This window comes from Pseudorasbora parva, chromosome 4 (assembly GCF_024679245.1).
Source record: "Pseudorasbora parva isolate DD20220531a chromosome 4, ASM2467924v1, whole genome shotgun sequence".
In the NCBI taxonomy this organism is placed as follows: domain Eukaryota; kingdom Metazoa; phylum Chordata; class Actinopteri; order Cypriniformes; family Gobionidae; genus Pseudorasbora; species Pseudorasbora parva.
The window spans coordinates 48,010,858-48,029,578 of NC_090175.1; the positions used below are offsets into that span (position 1 = coordinate 48,010,858).

At 35.8% G+C, this 18,721-nt stretch overlaps 1 protein-coding gene across 7 annotated transcripts in view; it reads left to right on the forward strand.

The window, feature by feature from the left end:
• trpc5a (transient receptor potential cation channel, subfamily C, member 5a) overlaps positions 1-18,721 on the forward strand; it is a 137,214-nt gene that overhangs the window by 9,639 nt on the left and 108,854 nt on the right. For 4 of the 7 annotated variants that reach the window (XM_067442065.1, XM_067442061.1, XM_067442068.1 and 1 more), the window contains exon 2: positions 17,675-18,072. In XM_067442065.1, the coding sequence (XP_067298166.1) occupies positions 17,686-18,072 (387 nt within the window). In that variant the 5' untranslated portion in view covers positions 17,675-17,685. The remainder of the gene's footprint in view (positions 1-17,674; positions 18,073-18,721) is intronic. The other 3 variants (XM_067442066.1, XM_067442062.1, XM_067442067.1) reach the window with 1 other exon arrangement.

The window sequence follows — 18,721 nt, forward strand, 5'->3', positions numbered from 1 at the left end:
CTACATCTGCAAGTGTCAGTGCGTCCGCGCGATCAACAAGAATGGGCATACCACACAACTGGCCACGGGAACCTGTTCTGTAAAGTAAATGAAGCGGTTTCATGCATAAGATCTGAACAGATTAGACAGCCAATTAAGACTAATTCTTTAGATAAGAGTTGTCACAACATTCATGTTCGGTTTACTTAAAGGGTCTTCTAACAACTTAGATCTTGATCTTGTAATGATAGGGCTTTCATCATCTTAAACGATAATGATTACATCGGATGCTCAATGCTGCAGTGTTGGTCAGAGTTCAACTTTGAGATCACACGATATTGCTTTTGAATGACTATAACAATACAGATGTTTTTTCGTCCAATAACCGATATTTATACATATCATTTTATTATAGTCTACTTTTTGACACATAATTATCATCATACAAAAATCAGGTCTCCAGTTGAAAATGTTCTAGTGAATGATCCCATTTATTTTTTTAGTTGGCCAAATTGAATTTCTGTGAATTAAATTGCATCAACTCACATAAATTCAATTTGGGCCAACTGAAAATATTAGATGTGATCAGTCACTAGAACATTTTCAACTGGAGACCTGATTTTTCTTTTTCTCTACAGTGTATAAAATGAATATGTATTCTGAATACAATTTAAATTATTATTATTATTTCCATTATATTATTCAAAGTTGATTTGTGATGTGTCCAATAAACCATATGCATTAAAGATTTTTTAACTTATTTTATTCTGCTTTTTTAGCACAATTATCATAATAAAACTATTAATATGTTTTGTGAATATTATTATTATAACCATTATTTTTATTCAAAGTTGATTTGTGATGTGTCAGATAACCAATATGCATTACAGATTTTAACTATTTTTTTCTGCTTTTGAGCACATAATTATCATAAATTAAATTAACAATTAAACAATTATTATCATAAATTAAATCACAATTAAATTAACCCTGCCTGAATATTATTATATTTATTATTATTATTCTATTATATTTGATCAAAGTTATGTGTCCGATAACCTATGCATTGCAAATTTTTAACTATTATTTTCTTCTGCTTTTTGACACATAATTATCATAATGCAACAACAAAAATATGACGTTATTACAAATTAATTTTTGTAATAACGTCATATTATTATTATGTCCATTATTTTTATTCAATGTTGATTTGTGGTCTAGATGGTGGCAGATTTAATTTAATGTTTGTTTAGGGGGGCTGTCTGAATATTAAACTACACAATTCTAACTTGATAATGAACGTCTGTTATTTAATAAGTTAAGTAATTTCCCAAACAATACATTAAAGTAATTGCTCTTGTGAATATTGTTGTTGGCTGATTTTTCATATTAATGACCATCCAAGTGCAATCATTTACCGGTAGGCTGAGTGATTATCAGGGCAAATATTGGTCAAACTGATCGTCAGTCTGTAATCTAGTCAAAATGTAAAAAAACTGCATCTAAGACTTGCCAAGGAGCTATAGGCACTGCTGGCTACAGGATAATTATTGATACTCGCTGGCACGGCTCTCTGAAGAGTGTGATCAAAGATTTATACACTCGTTCTAGGCGCTGTTATGTGTGGAAACAGAGGTTAGGAAGTAGACAGCTTTTGTCCCAGTGGATTGCCCATGCTCATCGCCTCAAGGGAGCTGAGGGAAAATAAATTGGTGTGAGCAACACAGTTATTTCTGTAAAGTAAATGAAGCATTTTTATTGCTTATTATTAATGATTTGGGGAAGCTAGTAATATTTCACAGGCAGTTGTCACCAAGGATTCAAATGATAGCTGTTGTAACATTTATGTTCCATTTAGTTAATAAGGTCTTACGTCATTAGATTGTATTGTAATTGTGTATGTGTCGTGTGAATTTTGGTTCCATCATTTGAAATAGTTCTCTTAAAAGAGCCTAATGTGGCAGTGTTAGTTTGAGTTCAACTTTTTACACTGTAATGGCTATGTAAACAAAAGATCATTCTTTTCAGCATGTATTAGTGTATGAAATATCAACTTTTAAACAGCAGCAAGTGATATACTGTATATCACGAAAGGTGCTTTGCACAGATATTATTAATGCAGAAATGATAAAAGTGTATAGCCTGTTAACTGTCAGTGTCCCAGTAGTAGGGAGAATTATGTTTTTTTCATATTGCCATTATCGCATATTTTAGTAATCATCATGAATTGTATCATTCAAAATATTAAACATTCAAAATTCATCTTGTGAAACCCTTTTTTTCAAATTAGACATTGCTTTACCATAGAAATGGTACTTAAAATCTTAAGTCTCACATTTTGTGATATCAGCTTCACATCTGGAGTACAACTTGGTTAGACTTATGGATTTAATTTTCTAGCTGTTTTAGAGTCCAAATTATTTTCTGATGTGTTATAAATTAAAAACATGTAAAGTTTAGTACATTTGCTTTACAGTAAACAAACATACACTTTATTCTAAAGCATCCATGACCATTTAAGTTCAGAAATTGATTAATTATTATTAGACTGAATGATTAATAGACCTGAACATGAACAGTGGGTCGAGAGAGATTTATAGAATGGAATAAATAACTTACTCCCCTAAGTCCCGTTCACACCGAGAACGATAACTATAAAGATAGCAATAAAGATATAGTTCTAAAAATCTTTCTCAATAATGAAGAATAGCAGAGTTCAAACCACAGCTATAACGATAACGGCACAGAGAAGCGGTATTATTGGAATCACTTTCAGAACAAATTTTTTCCAGCTGATGAATGCTTAAAATATCGACATCAGAATCGACTCCAGTGAGCAGACAAGAATGCGCTTAGAATAAACAGAACGATATCGTCCACTGCTGTGGACGCTGATATAATTATCTTCATAGAAGGGTCTTAAGACTTAAGTCGAATAAGGCAAGATGGATCCCAATTTTAAGAATATTACATAAGAATGACCAACAAACCACAAAGAGAGGGTAGAAATGTGCATACAAACATTCATATCTATAATTCTGGTGTTATTAGTTCATTTCTGTGCTTGACTTAAGGACATGAGCTTCTGCTCTAGTTCTCTATTCATTTCCCCACCTTTTTTAATTTCTTCAATTTATGTTTACTTTTCTCTCTGTTATAGAATGTACTGTTTCTAAGTTCAGAAAAAAGAAAAGAAATAAGGGATACAAGGATTTGAGATGGGTTAGTGGCATATTTTAGCACTGTTTTCATGCAGCCTCATGTCTTTAAACAGACATTGGATGTGTTTCCCGATACTTTAATATCTGTCCATCTCTGAGGGCTGAGGAGTGTGACCAACTGTTATACACTCGTTCCAGATGCTTTTTTTATTTAGAAAACCAAAGGAAGGCAAGTAGATAGGGTTTGGACTGTCCATGCACGTTGCCTCAAGGGAGCTCAAGGGGAAAAAAGGAAATTGGTGCGAGCAACACTATTAGGAGGTGACAGAAAAAATCTTTACTTTATAAGATACATTCAGTTTGTTGGTCTATGATAGGGTTTTGAGTTTTTAAGCCAGGGTTCATTTGGGCTAATGTCTCTGGGGATCAATTTAAACTTGTCCCCAGTTTTTCATCTCCATGGTTGTAATGAAATTGCACAGGACCGATCAGGGTCCAACCTTTCAAACCCTTGATTATAAGCGAGTGACCTAGTCTCTCAAATAAGATTACATCGCTTAATGGTGCATTACATAAGACAAACAGATTTGGGACTTAGCAAATACAGGTGTGTATTTACTGGCCCGCACACGTCTCCAAAACAGTGGATTGTCATTGTTTTAGCAATGTCTCAGACAATCATAGAATGATTATCAAATATTTATTGCACAGTGCACCTACAGTACTGTAAGAATTTTTATGGATGGTAAAGCATTAAAAAAGAGCACTTGAAGGACTAAGAATAACAAAGTGTGTGATAAGTTCCCCAGGCCTCTTAGCCTGGATTCATCATGCTTATTTTGGCATTGTGGCCCTTGGGCATCATTCAGGACATGAAGATGATGGAACAGACTTACTGGTAACAAGTAAAGCATAGATTCTTCAAAAGGTACAGTGGTAAAAACAAAAAACAAAAAAAAAACTGAGGTTGAGAGTGGGAGAGGAAGAAGGAAAAATAGAAAACGGACAAAGGGAGAAGGTCAGATTTACTTTGTAAGCAGATAATAAATCTAATAGATTTACGGGGTGTCTGGTGGCTTACACTGTCTGGCTTTGCCGTGACTGAGTGTTTGAGACCAGCAGAAGTCATCTTCATCAAAGCCCAGGCTCATAAAAGCTGCTTACGTGGTTTATATCAAATCAGAGCTCATTGCTGAAACTACCAGTGCTCTTTAGCAGCGAGCTGACACACAAACCCGCCTCCCCTCACTCGTTTCATTTGCTCCGGATTACTTTTGTTGGTGTTACAGGTCTTGAATTTCGGTGTGGGATTGCACGTATTTTGAATAGTTTTACTCATCCCTCTAGATTTTGTGCTCAAACCCAAAATGTGCGCACATTTAGTACGAAGTCAAGTTCTTTTTCACTGCTTATTGCAATTAATACAGTCAAATACACACAAAATAATGTTCAAACAACATTCAGTTATGTTTTAAGTGAAAGTAAACAGTTAATCACAAAGAAAAAGCATGTGTATAATAGATCCTTGCATCAGGTCGTGACAACACGTGAAAACAGCCTAATATACCTGCTGCCAAATTACGGTATAATATTATATTAAAAATAGCTACAGTATATGGCAGTTTTCTCCATGGTATCAATAGAGGCCATTAACATTTTTGAGTGACTGGTAGGGATGCCACAATACTCAATATAATATTGAACCGGCATTCACGGTTCAATAAGCGCTGGTGAATTTTTCCGGTTTTGCATTTAATTAATTATTTCCATTTCTCTCTGTTTGAAATATTTCTCAGTTTATTTTGGCTCGTTTTGAGTCTACGCGCTGATATGAGCAAATATCCAATCATATGCACTAAAGTTAAGGGGACGTTTACCCACATTTAAAGCCTTGCCGGTTAAACATTTAATTTGCGTGCTTATGCACTTTTTTGCATTGAGAGCGCACACTAAACGTCTGTCAAACACACGTGATTACTGGACAGTCTTACTGCACTAATACTGTCAAATACACACAAGTTTCACATGTATAAACACAGCCAGTTGTCTAAAGTGAAAGTAAAATCGTATTGTTCCATCCCCTTTAGAAAACTCGTATAGCCACAGTGGCTATAGTGGTGAGCAAAAAAGCAAAGTCTAATCAAAATATAATGGCTTAACATTTTTAAACAATTGTTTTAATGCATTATCAGACAAGCTTTTGTAAATATAAACCCTTTGTGTTTGGATCTAATTTAATTTTGAAATGAAATTTTACTAAAATGATCCAAAAATAGAGTAACATTTTATTTTGTAGCACTTACAGTAGTGACAATGTACAAAGACAGCTATATATAGCCGAAAAAGTATATCACATTTCACACTTCCAGCCAATGTACAGTAAGAATAATATCCAATTGCTTTAAAAGGCATTATGTGCTCCAGACCCATTTTCAATGAGGCAAAGTATCAAAATAGTTGTTATATAGTTACTAAATAGTAATCACGTAGTAATTAATGTAATTAGAAAAATATTATTTTTCATGCTTATGAATATCATGCTAATGTCTCCAGTGAGTCAATTCTGAGTGTAATCTACCATACGCTTCATGTGAGACGAGCTATTTGTGTGGCACATTGGAAGAGTGCTCCAAATTGGTCACGTTTGAGGTTCCATACTGTTTAGGATGCCGGATTAGATGCTCGCTATGTTGTGGAACAGAGCCGTAGACACACAAAACAGAAACTTTGATCCCATCTCACATAGATGACACATTCTTTAGACATGACAAAAGCATGGCTTTGAAGTATCGCCTATAAGTTCACGGAGAGGAGAGTAACTCAACGTGCCTGGCATATTAAACTCTCACAACGATGCTCTACATCACTGCCACAGTGTCTTCATATGTCACGGAGAACAGCTCTTAACCCCGAAAATGACTCACAAGATGAACTCACTCATGGCTTATTCTTTCCCGTAATTATCGCTGCTACTGAATTAAAAAGCCTTTCCATAGACCAGCGACTTTGTTGATGTGGAAGAATGATTGAAAATTGTGTTTGCGTGTGTATGTGTTACAAACAACAGGGAGACTATGGGTTGTTATTATCTATTAAACTAAAAGGTTAAACTGGAGACAGGCTTTTGGGAATACATTCAGGTAAGACTGGGAGATTAAAAAGAAAAGCTTATCTGTTGTACAGAAGCATACAGATATGGCTGACATTAGAGCAGAATTTGCTTTGCAGGATGCTTTGAATCATGCTTCATCTGATTTTTTATCAAGGACTATAAAAACAATACAGTGCAAATAGCTCACCTTGTTGGCAGAGTCTTTTAACATTAACTCTCCCCATGACGTCTGATTGAGCCAGACATTATGCAAGACACTGGATCATCAACAGTACCAATGGTGCATGGGTAAGACACGTGGCAGAATGTTTCGAGTTTGAAACTCGCTATACTCCTTTTTCCCATCACGTACCAGATTGGAAGGCATTTATTTTCCATAAAAATTTAAGAAATTAAGAAAATATTTGAAATGTGGAAATGAGTTTAATAATAAAGTGTTTACTGTTAGGGTTAGGGGTATACGGAGAGCGTTATTGTCCCAATTTCTTTTCTTCAAATATATATGAATTTAATATTTCAACATGCTATTTTCATGCCATTAGTATACTCCTAGTCTAGTTCCAGACTAAAATGCATGTTTGAGCTGTTTTAACTGAAGCAACTTGCGTTAGCATATCTTAAAATATGTCAGTGCCATTGTTTTGTCTCAAGATGCACACCATGTTTTTTTGAGGAACGTTTATTAAAGCTACTCCGATGTCCTAATTAATCTAAACCCTGTCTGTGAATCCAGACCATAGATCCTTAAAGGGTTAGTTCACCCAAAAATGAAATTTCTTTCATTAATGACTCACCCCAATGTCGTTCCACACCCGTAAGACCTCGGTTCATCCTAAGAACACAGTTTAAAATATTTTAGATTTAGTCTGAGGCCTTTCTGTCCTTTGAATGTAAGTGTATGCACACTTGCTGTCCACGTCCAGAAGGTAATGAAAACATCAAAGTAGTCCATATGTGACATCAGTTGGTTAGTTAGACTCTTTTGAAGCGTTGACAATACATTTTGGTCCAAAAATAACAAAAAATACGATTTTATTCAGCATTGTCTTCTCTTCCGCCTTTGTTTTCAAACCTCAAATAAAGAATTAAGCGGTCGCGAATCAGCAGATTCATTCGTGATTCATATTGCCAATGTCACGTTATTTCAGCAGTTTGCCAGTTTGACATGCGATTCGAATCTTGAATCATGACAGTTTGATTCTTTATTTGTGGATCACGGAAGAGAAGACAATGCTGAATAAAATCGTATTTTTTTTTTTTTTTTGGACCAAAATGTATTGTCGACGCTTCAAAAGAGTCTAACTAACCAGTTGATGTCAAATATGGACTACTTTGATGATGTATTCATTACCTTCTGAATGAAATATGGTAACTTATCCTCACCACTTATAATAATAAATGCCTCTAATGAGAAAAAACTACAGATTTCAGAATTTTCAGCTGTCTATCTGCCAGTAAAGTAGCTAGAAATGAAGATATTTTATCATATTTGATAATTCTGATTGGTGGTGGTTGAGGAGATTCCCCTCTTCAATGTAAAGCGCTTTGAGTGCCTTGAAAAAGCGCTATATAAATCGAACAAATTAAATTATAAAAAAAAAAAAATTATAATGTATACAAAGCAGCTAGTAACTAAATGCTCCTACCTTTCCTGCCTGTCAGAAAAGCATTTGGAGAAGCAGATCTGGGCTTTTTCATGTTTATATGTGAAACATTTTAGAAAGAACAGGCATAGTCCATCGTCTTTGCATGCTTTACACCAGCCAAGGCAGAGATGTTTCCTTGCTTGTCTTTTGTGAGTTTGTTTTGGATCACAAGAGATTGCAGAGCTTAGCTCTTCATAAAAATTGAAAGGCTTCCCAAACACCCTCAAGGGTTTGCTCATGGCTTTCTGACATGAGGGTGGAGCATAGATGGGTTTGCTAAAAGGAAAAGATATAATGGTGAGGCTAGCAGTCGCTTTGTATTGTTAGAGAATCTGACAGGAGGAAGCTTTTTCCTTCCTCTCAGACGTAAGTTAAATTTTCATTATACGTCTGCCTGTCAGTGTTTGTTAGGGTTTGTTGAATGGGGAATGGCAAAATGACAGAGGTTTCCTCTAAATGTTAACTGTAGGGCACGACAGATTGACCATGATGATAAATTACGAAAGCAGAAAAAAACGGAAGTTACAAAAGGAGAATTTGTCTAGACAGACAGACAGACAGACAGACAGACAGACAGACAGACAGACAGACACACACATCACATCACAGCACATTTAATTGGATTACAGTGGTGTAAACGTGGCATCCTTCGCAGTCGGCTGTTGTTTTGTAGCCGTGCTTAAATTTCTGATGCCTCTAATAGCCGTAAATGTCTTCCCAGTTGTATGCCATCCCTGCCAGCTTGTTCCTTTAGTTACGACCTGAGCTATATGTGCTAATCTCCCTGCTTCCCATAATTCAGGGAAACTGCCCTCAAGACACAACTGTGCTGTGTCAGGGCCCTTTTTTAAATGAATTTACTCATCTCAAAGGACCAGACAAGCCCAAATGAATTCTTAGATGCATTTGTGTTTGATTCTCCTGAGGTTTCTCCTGAGAGATCCATACTCTCTGTCTGGTCCAATCTGGAAAATACTCATCGATGTATTGATTTAATCACTGTACCCATTCGGACCTCGTCAGCGGCTTTTCATTGATCGTACAAGTTATTTTTCCTCAGAGCACAATGTGTTTCTTTTTTACTGCGGTTAAAAAGGAAAACAAAAAGTCATTTCTTAAAGACAGTGTTACTGTGGGGTTTACTACAAGTGAAAATGTTTCTGTTTAGCTTTTGTTTTGCATTATCAGCACAATTTTTTTTGTGTGTGTTTATTTCAAAAATGTATTTGAAAAATGTATATGAATTTCAGAACAGGACAAGGATCCTCAAATCTGGTCCTGGAGGGACAAAACCTGATAATCCACATTTTACTGACCAAAATACATTTTGTATAAAGGATTGTGACATATTGATTTGTGACTAAGGTTGGGTATCATTTGAATTTTAACGATTCTGGTTCCGATTCTGCTTATCGATTCCAATAAGGTAAAAAACAACAACAAAAAAACCTTAGATATCATTCACATTTCACAAATCACCAGACTAAAGAGTACTTGCACAAGAAACTTTTGCCTATGGTTTAACTATACCATAGCAAAAACAACTATTAATATACTTTACAAGCAGTATGAAAGACAAGTAAACAGTCAAAATTAAAAAAGCACAAATAAACAAATTAGCTATTGCACAAAGATACGATTGAAATAAACATTTTCAGGTGTTCAGTTGCAGAGACTGTAACCAAATGTAAAATAACACTGCACTTTATTAATAAAATATAGAATATACATTCCAAATTGTAATGGAGTATGTTGTATGGGAAGAAGGAGGCGGGAACCGGCGAACGTTTAAAGACTTTAGTAGATAAATAAACACAAAAGTAAAGAAAAATGCAGGCAGCCCCTCGCGGACGGCGGCTGCACACACACATAATAAAACGTAACCAAAACATAACATAAAATTCAGGCCTTGTCCTCTCTTGTCCTTCACTGTCGTTGCTCCTCCTTGAGAGGATTCGAGACTGTTGTGACATGCAGCTGGTGCTCATCTTTAATCACGCACTGGCCTTGCGCCGCTCTCTCATGACTCTCGCTCGCTCTGTCAATTACACATATAATATTGAGTGAACTGTCTTGCTGTCTTATGTTTGATTAACGTTATCATCGAGACGACATCAGGAAAATGCATTTTCATCTTTTCTTTTCAACTGTCTTAAATAACCGACTGTGATTACAAGAATATTTTGACATATTTTTGTGTTTATTTGTCCGTTTGTGTGCTGTACAAAACGACAGGGAAGAGAACACGGTTCATTATCACTCTATATTCACTATGAGAATTTTTTTCTGTGCATGTGTGTCCGTCTGCAGCTAGGCCTGTCGCGATACTAAATCAATTAATCGCACAATAAAAAAAAATGAGCTTGATCATTTTTACACCCGCGATAATTTCCATTTGCATGCTTGTTTGTTTTCCTCGTCTCTCTCCCTGCCTGCACGCACGCCTCGTCCGTTTGGGGAGGTGTTTATACTCGTGATGAACTCGCGCTTCTTCGGTTGCAAAGCCGCACGCAAAGTTACAAAATTTGACATGCACACATCGAAGCCAAACGGGGTCTAGTGCACTCCGCGTTGACGTTATTTTTGCCGCTCGCACCCTCGCGCTTGTGCAGACGCGTAGAGTATAAACAAGGCTTAAAGCTACACTGAAGTTGGCAGTTTGATAAATGCAAGTTAATTCTACAGTTCAATCTTTGTGGGCTAAAAAGACACATACGTTCATGTAGAGATAGCAATACACAATCTCCTTTTTTGCCAAATAAATGAAAAGCATGTCATCCATGTCTTGTCTGTTGATGTATCAAAATCTCACCTAGCTTTTCTCGGAGATGGTTAAGTCAAGTTCAGTTTGTGCATGATTACATGATACAACAATTGTTTTTAAAACTGTATCCTAAATTGTGGATAATTAAGCTATATATCATATGCTGAAGTAAATTTCTGGATTGAGAATGATTAAAAGAAAAAACAACAACAAGAACCGTACAGAACCGAAAACCGTGAGACTACAACAGTCTTGCGAAACAAACCGTGGGTTTTGTGAACTGTGCCACCCCTAATATGCAGCTTAAATACAATCACCCATTGCAGTTTTCATCCATTTTATTTATTGTTTTTGGTATTTATTCAAGTGCATTTTTTGTAAACAGACTGAGAGTCCATGCTTTTATTGCTTGTTTGTTTTTTTGTTCATTTATTGTGGATATTTAAAATGTTTTCCGTTTTCAGTGTTAAAGGGTTAGTTCACCCAAAAATGAAAATTATGTCATTAATTACTCACCCTCATGTCGTTGGACACCTGTAACACCTTCGTTCATCTTCAGAACACAAATGAAGATATTTTTGTTGAAAGCTGTTGGCTGAGAAAGGCTTCAGAAAGGCCTCCATTGGCATTCAGTACATTTCCACTGACCCACTCACAAGACCCATAAAGGCACTAAAGACATTGTTACAAAGTCCATCTCACTACAGAGGCTGTACAATAATTTTACGAAGTGATGAGAATAGTTTTTGTGCGGAAAAAAATCAAAATAATGATTTTATCCACCAAGAACTTACGCAATAGCGGCGCTCCTCCTCTTCCGAGTCATGTATTGAACGGTGGAGCTGCGTCATATTCTCGCGCATGCGTCGAGTTCACATCAATAACTTAGTGGATAAAGTTGTTATTTAGATTTTTGTGCGCACAATAACTATTTTCCTCTCTGAAGCCTTTCTCAGCCATCAACTTTCAGCAAACATATCTTCATTTGTGTTCAGAAGATGAACGAAGGTGTTAAGGGTGTCCAACGACCTGAGGGTGAGTAATTAATGAAATAATTTTCCTTTTTGGGTGAACTAACCCTTTAAATAGTCTTTAGAAATAAAAGTTTATTGATCTTTGAAAAGGTGTACCTGCATTATTATGCCATTATCATTTTTTTAGATAAAAATGGTCTCAGAACGACAATATTATCATTTAACACCATGCGAGTCTCGCATTAACCTTTTTCTGTGGGAATGGTTTGGATGTGTGCAGAGCACAGAAAACTGCACAAGTCTTTTGAGCTTGAATGGTTTAAAATCACATTAAAATACGCACACAGGAAATGAAAAGCGGAATCGGAATGCACATTTTTTATCGAATCACCGGTTGTGAACTTTGGAACCAGTTCTGAAATGGAAGTGTTTCTCGATACCCATCCCTATTAGTGACCTACTGTTCTTTAGTAAAATGTTTTACATACTGGTACTGTAAGAAAATTCTGTTTCAGTTATGTTTTATTATTGCAATAAAGAAATAAATAATTTAGATGCTATGGAATGAAGTATCACTGAGTTAAGGCATTCTGGAATGACTCTCATTCCAACCTGAAAAGTTTAGTCCACATCAGATGGATCACTGGAGATTGTCCTGCACACTTAGTTTACGTCCAATTTATCAGCTAATGTTTGGCCCAGCTTATACTCTAATGATATTCCTCAGAGATAAGCAGCCTTTAGAGGACTGAGAAGCACAGATTAATTACACAATTAAGCCATCTGTGATTAGACTGCAGATATAATTGCTCGGTCAGAGTGGTGCTTTGTAGTGGAGACACTGAGGCTGTCCAAAGCATGCCTTCCCTTTATCTTCTCATCAGGGTTAGAAGCAGGGTAAAGTTTAGAGGAAGGGTCAGTGATTGCTAGAAATCTTTATACATCAACCACATGAAAGTAAAAGAAGGCAGAAGAAAGAATTTCAAAATACATTTTAAACCATAATGCTCAAAATAACTCATTGGTTTGAATAGGGTCAACTTAAATTAAACAGATTAGGTCAATCAAATTAACTTTTATGAGTGTATAGAACTTTCTTTTTATCACAAAACTGACACTAACACTAGGCTGGAATTTCGATTTTCCAGCATGCTTTGCCACGACACTCAATGAAAGTGAGGGTAAATGCTAAAATTAATTGTGTCTTTGTATTGTTTTTTGGTTAAGTGGGAGATTTAGTATATTGTTTAATGTTAAATTATGCTATGCTAATTTAGAAGAGTTTCAAAACTTTGCAAGTTTCTAAGCATTGCAAGTTGCATAGCAATTAGCAAGTTATCATTTTAAAATGTAAAAGTTGATATTAGCCTACATGACCATTTTAATTTAAACGTATGAATTAGCTTACTCAAATATTTCAAGTTACGAGCAATTAAAATGTATGAGTACTGCATACTTAAACTGTTAAGTTTGTAACTGATTGCCCACTTATTTGGGTTTTCAGTGTACGGAAAATTCTATTTTGTAAATGCATAATATAGATTTTATTGTGAACACTTACTCATGTATGTTTGAGTTTTCTTTTTCTTATTTTACCTTATAATGTTTAGTCAAAATGACAACTCAATCTTCCAGTAAAAATGACATACTTTTTAGTGACATATACAGAACTTCTCCAATCGTAAAGGGCCCTGTCATACACCCGGTGCAATGTGATGCTATAGGTGTAACGCAAGTGTTTTTTGCTAGTTTCAGCCCCCGACGCAGTTATCATTTTCATGTCCAGTGCCACGTTGTTTAAATAGCAAATGCACTCGTGCCCATCTGCTCGCTGGTCTGAAAACGAGGTGTGTTCAGGCACATTGTTGGCATTTTGCTATTTTAAGGCAACTGAAAAATGACTGGCTGAAACTAGCAAAAAACACTTGCATTGTGCCTGATGGAATGGGTGTATGATAGGGCCCAGCATGATAAATGTAAACAGAGCTGAGTATACTACACTTGTATTGGTAGCTGAGAGAATAATCAAGTTAGCCGATTTTCTTATATACTATATACAAACACGCAAGGCACAGGGGATGTGTAGAACTTTGTGAATGACAAAATGTCTAAATTCTACAGCAAACAGCAGAGCTTTCATCTGAGCTCTGCAGGAGCAGATGGGAATTCTCTATAGGAAAGCATATAAAACTCACTTCTCAGTTCTCACAATCTATACAATCTTTGTTTTTCAGACAGAATAACCAGCAGCATTCTAACACAATGGTTTTGCTTTTTCCTAAAGCAACCAGAATCCATTTTTAAAACCGCACTGGTCCTGGAACGGTTTGCCTGTGCCATGCGCCTATCCGGTATCTAAAAATTAGCATTAAGCTGTGTGGGTGTACCAGCTGCAGTGGGGGCAAGTGCACTGATGTGTTCACCAGCGTCGGATTAACATGGTGTAGATATTTAGAGAGGTTGAGAAAAAGAACTTGGACTGAGTGATAAAGTTGCAACTTGTTATTTGGTAAAATTATTGTTGGATACCACAGGCATTCTTTCTATATACATGTTAAAGTCACAATGTAACTGAAATAGATACAGACCTTTTCTTCCTTATTGTGACGTACATGAGTGAAGCTGACTATCAAAAAAGAAAAAAGTAGGGCAATCCATCGGTGGTTGATTGGATGGCAGTGAGCTTGAGGTTGACAGTAAGTAGGGGACAGAGTTTAAGTGGACTAAATGAGAATTCCAGCATGTCATTTCAACCGGAGTTATGATATTTTGATTTAAAAATACAAGCTAAAAACATATCCATGGATAAATAATTCACATAATAACTATATTCAATGCCAAATTTAAGTGCAAATGCAGTTGTTCTACAGAAAATCCACAAGCAAAAAATAAAAAAAATTATATTAAGTCTGTTCCCCTGTAAAAACACCCAGAAACATTATAGATAACATTACATCTATATTAGTGGATTAGAGTATCTGCGTCTATTAGACACTGGTTAGATCCCATAATATAAAATTCAACACAAAGTGTGAATTGGGTGCTAATGAGTCTGAGTGTGTGATAAGTGTGTGTGTGTGCATATGTGGTGTCAGTTGAAGCGAGACCATATGGAAGACGCCACCTGGTGTGTCTGTTCATTTTTTCTGAGAAGTAGATCAAAGCAAGACACAACATCATCACGGAGTCAATCACAGTAATTACTCAAGTCTTCCCATTTATTCTGAAATTAGTGGGATATTTTTCGATTGCTGATCGGTACACTTTGGAATGTGTTGAGATGAACTGCTAGTAAACTTGAAAATGTTGAATGTTTGCTTACCAATAACACTAAAGTGAGAGAAAAAAACAAAAACAAAGAATTTCCTGTGTCCTGACTGAACAAAATGGCATTGTTTGACCAAATTAAAGGCACCATTTGGATTGAGTTTTTGGGCCACATCTGTAAAAATGCTTTCGATTACCATGCTGTCGATTAATTTCACCCTTCACTGTATTAATGAGTAAGAAATGTTTTTATATGTGTATTGCCATAGCAGCAGGCAAGTGGGTGAACTGCAGTAAATGTTCAGTATGTTTAGTATTGCTCACCTATACTGTATGTAGAGAGTTATATCTGATTTTTAAATCAATGTCATTTCCAGTTAAAAAAGTAAATCTAGTTCCATGTAAAGAAATCAGGAATACCACGAGAAAGATGTGACGTAACTAACCATGAAGAACGTTTGTTTACATGGAGCCAACTTTTGCATACTACACCCACAGGAACTACACTAGAAAGGCACAGTCAGAGGTTTTTTTCCAGCTAGTCCCACTTCTAAATGATTTTACACAGGGTTTTTTTTCACCTCGCATTTTCACAGACACTGCCCATAGACGTAATGATGGTAAATAGCGGTCATTTAACATTTTATACATGTAAAAATACTGTACTATCTTCTGTGTAAACCACAGTGTCCACACATAGCAATCTAGTATGTTTAATTAGCAGTTTTGACCTTTCCTAGTTGTCATACTCGTGGTCTTGAGAATTTGTGTATGTGATGGGATTTGGGAAGTAAGTACGCAATGCTGTCCCCGGTCGGAAAGCTGCCAAAGCTCAGTGTCAGGTTTATGTTCCGTACGGGTTTAGCTTTTGTGTTCCCAGTTCCTACGTTTATTTCCTGTCTTCCTTAGTTGACAGGCTAAATGTGAAATTTGATGCTCTCTTAAGTAGGTACTTATTTTGTAGTAATTACTTCACAACCACTAAAAAAGTATGTTCTATATAGTATATGTGTGCATGTAGAGTGAATGTAATCTAGACGTATTACATTAATCATGTTGTCCTTATCATGTGACCTACCAGTATCAGTTATGTCGCTTCACTGCCATTTACAAATCCTTTCCCATGGGATAGTTAAGTGTCCATCGTATGTACATTTCAGAATCCCGTAGGAAGTAGTATGTCACCCAGGTACTTTTGCCTGCTCTAATACTCTGAATTGGACATACTTATTTTGTCCCATACTGATTTTTGTTCAAAATCAAAATCAAAAACTATTTTTAAAATTCCATTTGCTGCCACTACTGTTGCAAACAATTACACAATGTAGCTTTAAAGGATTAGTTCACTTTAAAATGAAAATGACCCCATGATTTACTCACCCTCAAGCCACCCTAGGTGTATGACTTCTTCTTTCTGATGAGTGCGATGAATGTTATATGAATAAATATCCTGCCGCTTCCAAACTTTATAATGGCAGTGATGGGGCTCATCGAGTTTGAAGCTCAAAAAAGTGCTTCCATTCATCATAAACATACTACACACAGCTCCAGGGGGTTAAGAAAAATATCCATATTTAAACCTTTTTTTATACTAAAAAGTAAAATATCTAGCTTCTGTTTCCTTACTTCAGTTATGCTTTAAAAATATATTTTTTGAAGATGAATACGGAGCTGGTCTGGTGGAAGGTATATATTTTACTTTAATAATGTGTTAAATACAGATACAGATATGGATACATTTTCTTACACAAAAGCATCAGTTCGCTTCAGAAGGCTTTTATAAGCCCCCTAGAGCTGTGTGAATTACTTTTATGATGGATTGATGAACTTTTCACTGCCATTATAAAACTTGGACGCATCAGTATATTTATTAATATAACTTTGATTGTGTTCATCAGAAAGAAGAAAGTCATACACCTAGGATGGCTTGAGGGTGAGTAAATCATGGGGTAAAGTGTCCTTTAGAACTTGACTGTGTCTGATTTTGATTCTAAACACAGAATTAATCCTTCCACATAGTCTTCTTACAGACTCTTATAAATATCTATGTAAATATGAGAGTGCCCTTTAAAGATACATCAAATGTAAAATAAGGAATGTTATATGTTTTAAATTATCACTGCACTCAGCTCTCAAATGACAAAACTATAAAATATCAACTCTTCATCTTTTCTAAATGACGTCCCCTAAAGCAAAAGCACCATGATGTTTCAATACAAATATATCTGCTCTGTCTTTTTATAGAAACATGAGGTATACATGCGTGTGGTTAGTATTTTTTTTTTTTAAAAAGCATAGCAAATGCACTTAAATTGTGGGCTAGCTAAATTACATTTTGATGACTGAACATAATAACAAAGAAAGCTGCTGCTTGTGACCATGTTGTGGTCATTAAGTCAAAAATGACATGAAGCATGAGTCACTTCCAGAAACGTGTTTAAAATGTATTTCAAGTGAAACCGGGACTAAGTCTTTTTTGTAGAAGTAGTAAACATGAAGTTAACCTATTAATATCCCACATCCGTTTACAAGTATCTCTAAATGAAATGAACGCAGATTAAACTTCAGAGAGCATATCTTAATGCATTTCAAGATCATAGAAATTACTTCTCTGGGATGATAAGATATAATTTATAAATGTACACTATTTCCACGTACAGACAGAAGTAATCTTACTCATTTTTAAGTGCCTAGTTCCTGTTTGTTAGTGAATATTAAAGGATTATAGCTTCTCTGTCTTAATTTTCTTTTTTCTTTTTTTTTTTTTTTAGCAGCATCCATCATGAATCCCATGTCACATCTATACTACAAAAAGAGCAGCTACTCTCCATACCGGGACCGGATCCCTCTACAGATCGTCCGGGCTGAGGTAGAGCTCTCTCCAGAGGAGCGTTCATTCCTTTTGGCCGTGGAAAAGGGCGACTATGCAGGGGTCCTGCATGCACTGCGTGAGGCAGAGGTCTATTACAACATTGATGTGAACTGTGTGGATCCACTAGGCCGAAGCGCCCTGCTAATTGCTATTGAGAATGAGAACCTTGAGGTGATGGAGCTACTTCTGGATCACGGAGTGAACACTGGAGATGCTCTGCTCTACGCTGTCCGCAAAGAAGTGGTGGGAGCCGTGGAGTTACTGCTGTCCCACAGGAAACCCAGTGGAGAGAAACAGGTCTGTTTGTGTTTGGGAGTTTATATGCATTTTCACTTCTGTAACAAGCTTTAGACTATAGCATTATTATTTATATTGTGGTCCAGTTTGGTTTATGCTAAACAGTTTATTGAACAAAGAAATAATAATAATAATAATAATAATAATAATAATAATAATAATAATAAATAAAGACAAAAAATATATTTGTTAATGTGTTTAGTTTTTTAGTCATATTTAGAGAGATAGTTCAGCCAAAAATGAAAATTCTGTCATAATTACCGGTACTCACTCTCATGTCGTTCCAAACCCATAAGACAGTGTTTCTCAAACTTTTTCTGCCATTCCCCACTTTGGAGGTAGGGAAGGGCTCTGAGCCCCACCTGTCCCCAATCGGCCCAACAAAATGGTAATTATCTAGGCTTTAAGTTTGCCCGTTAACATTTATTTTCTCAACATCACATTTAAACCTTTCATGTGTACAGTCAAATTATTTTAGCTGACTCCCAGTGTGAGTTTTTTTTAAGGCAACATTTTTTTAGAACATTTTTCACCTTAATGTTTCTATGGCTACGTGTCATGTTTATCACGTGACTCACCACAATCAAAATAGCGCTGTATGACAGATGTATCGCTTTTATTACGTTTTTTTCTTTTTTATTCAAAATAT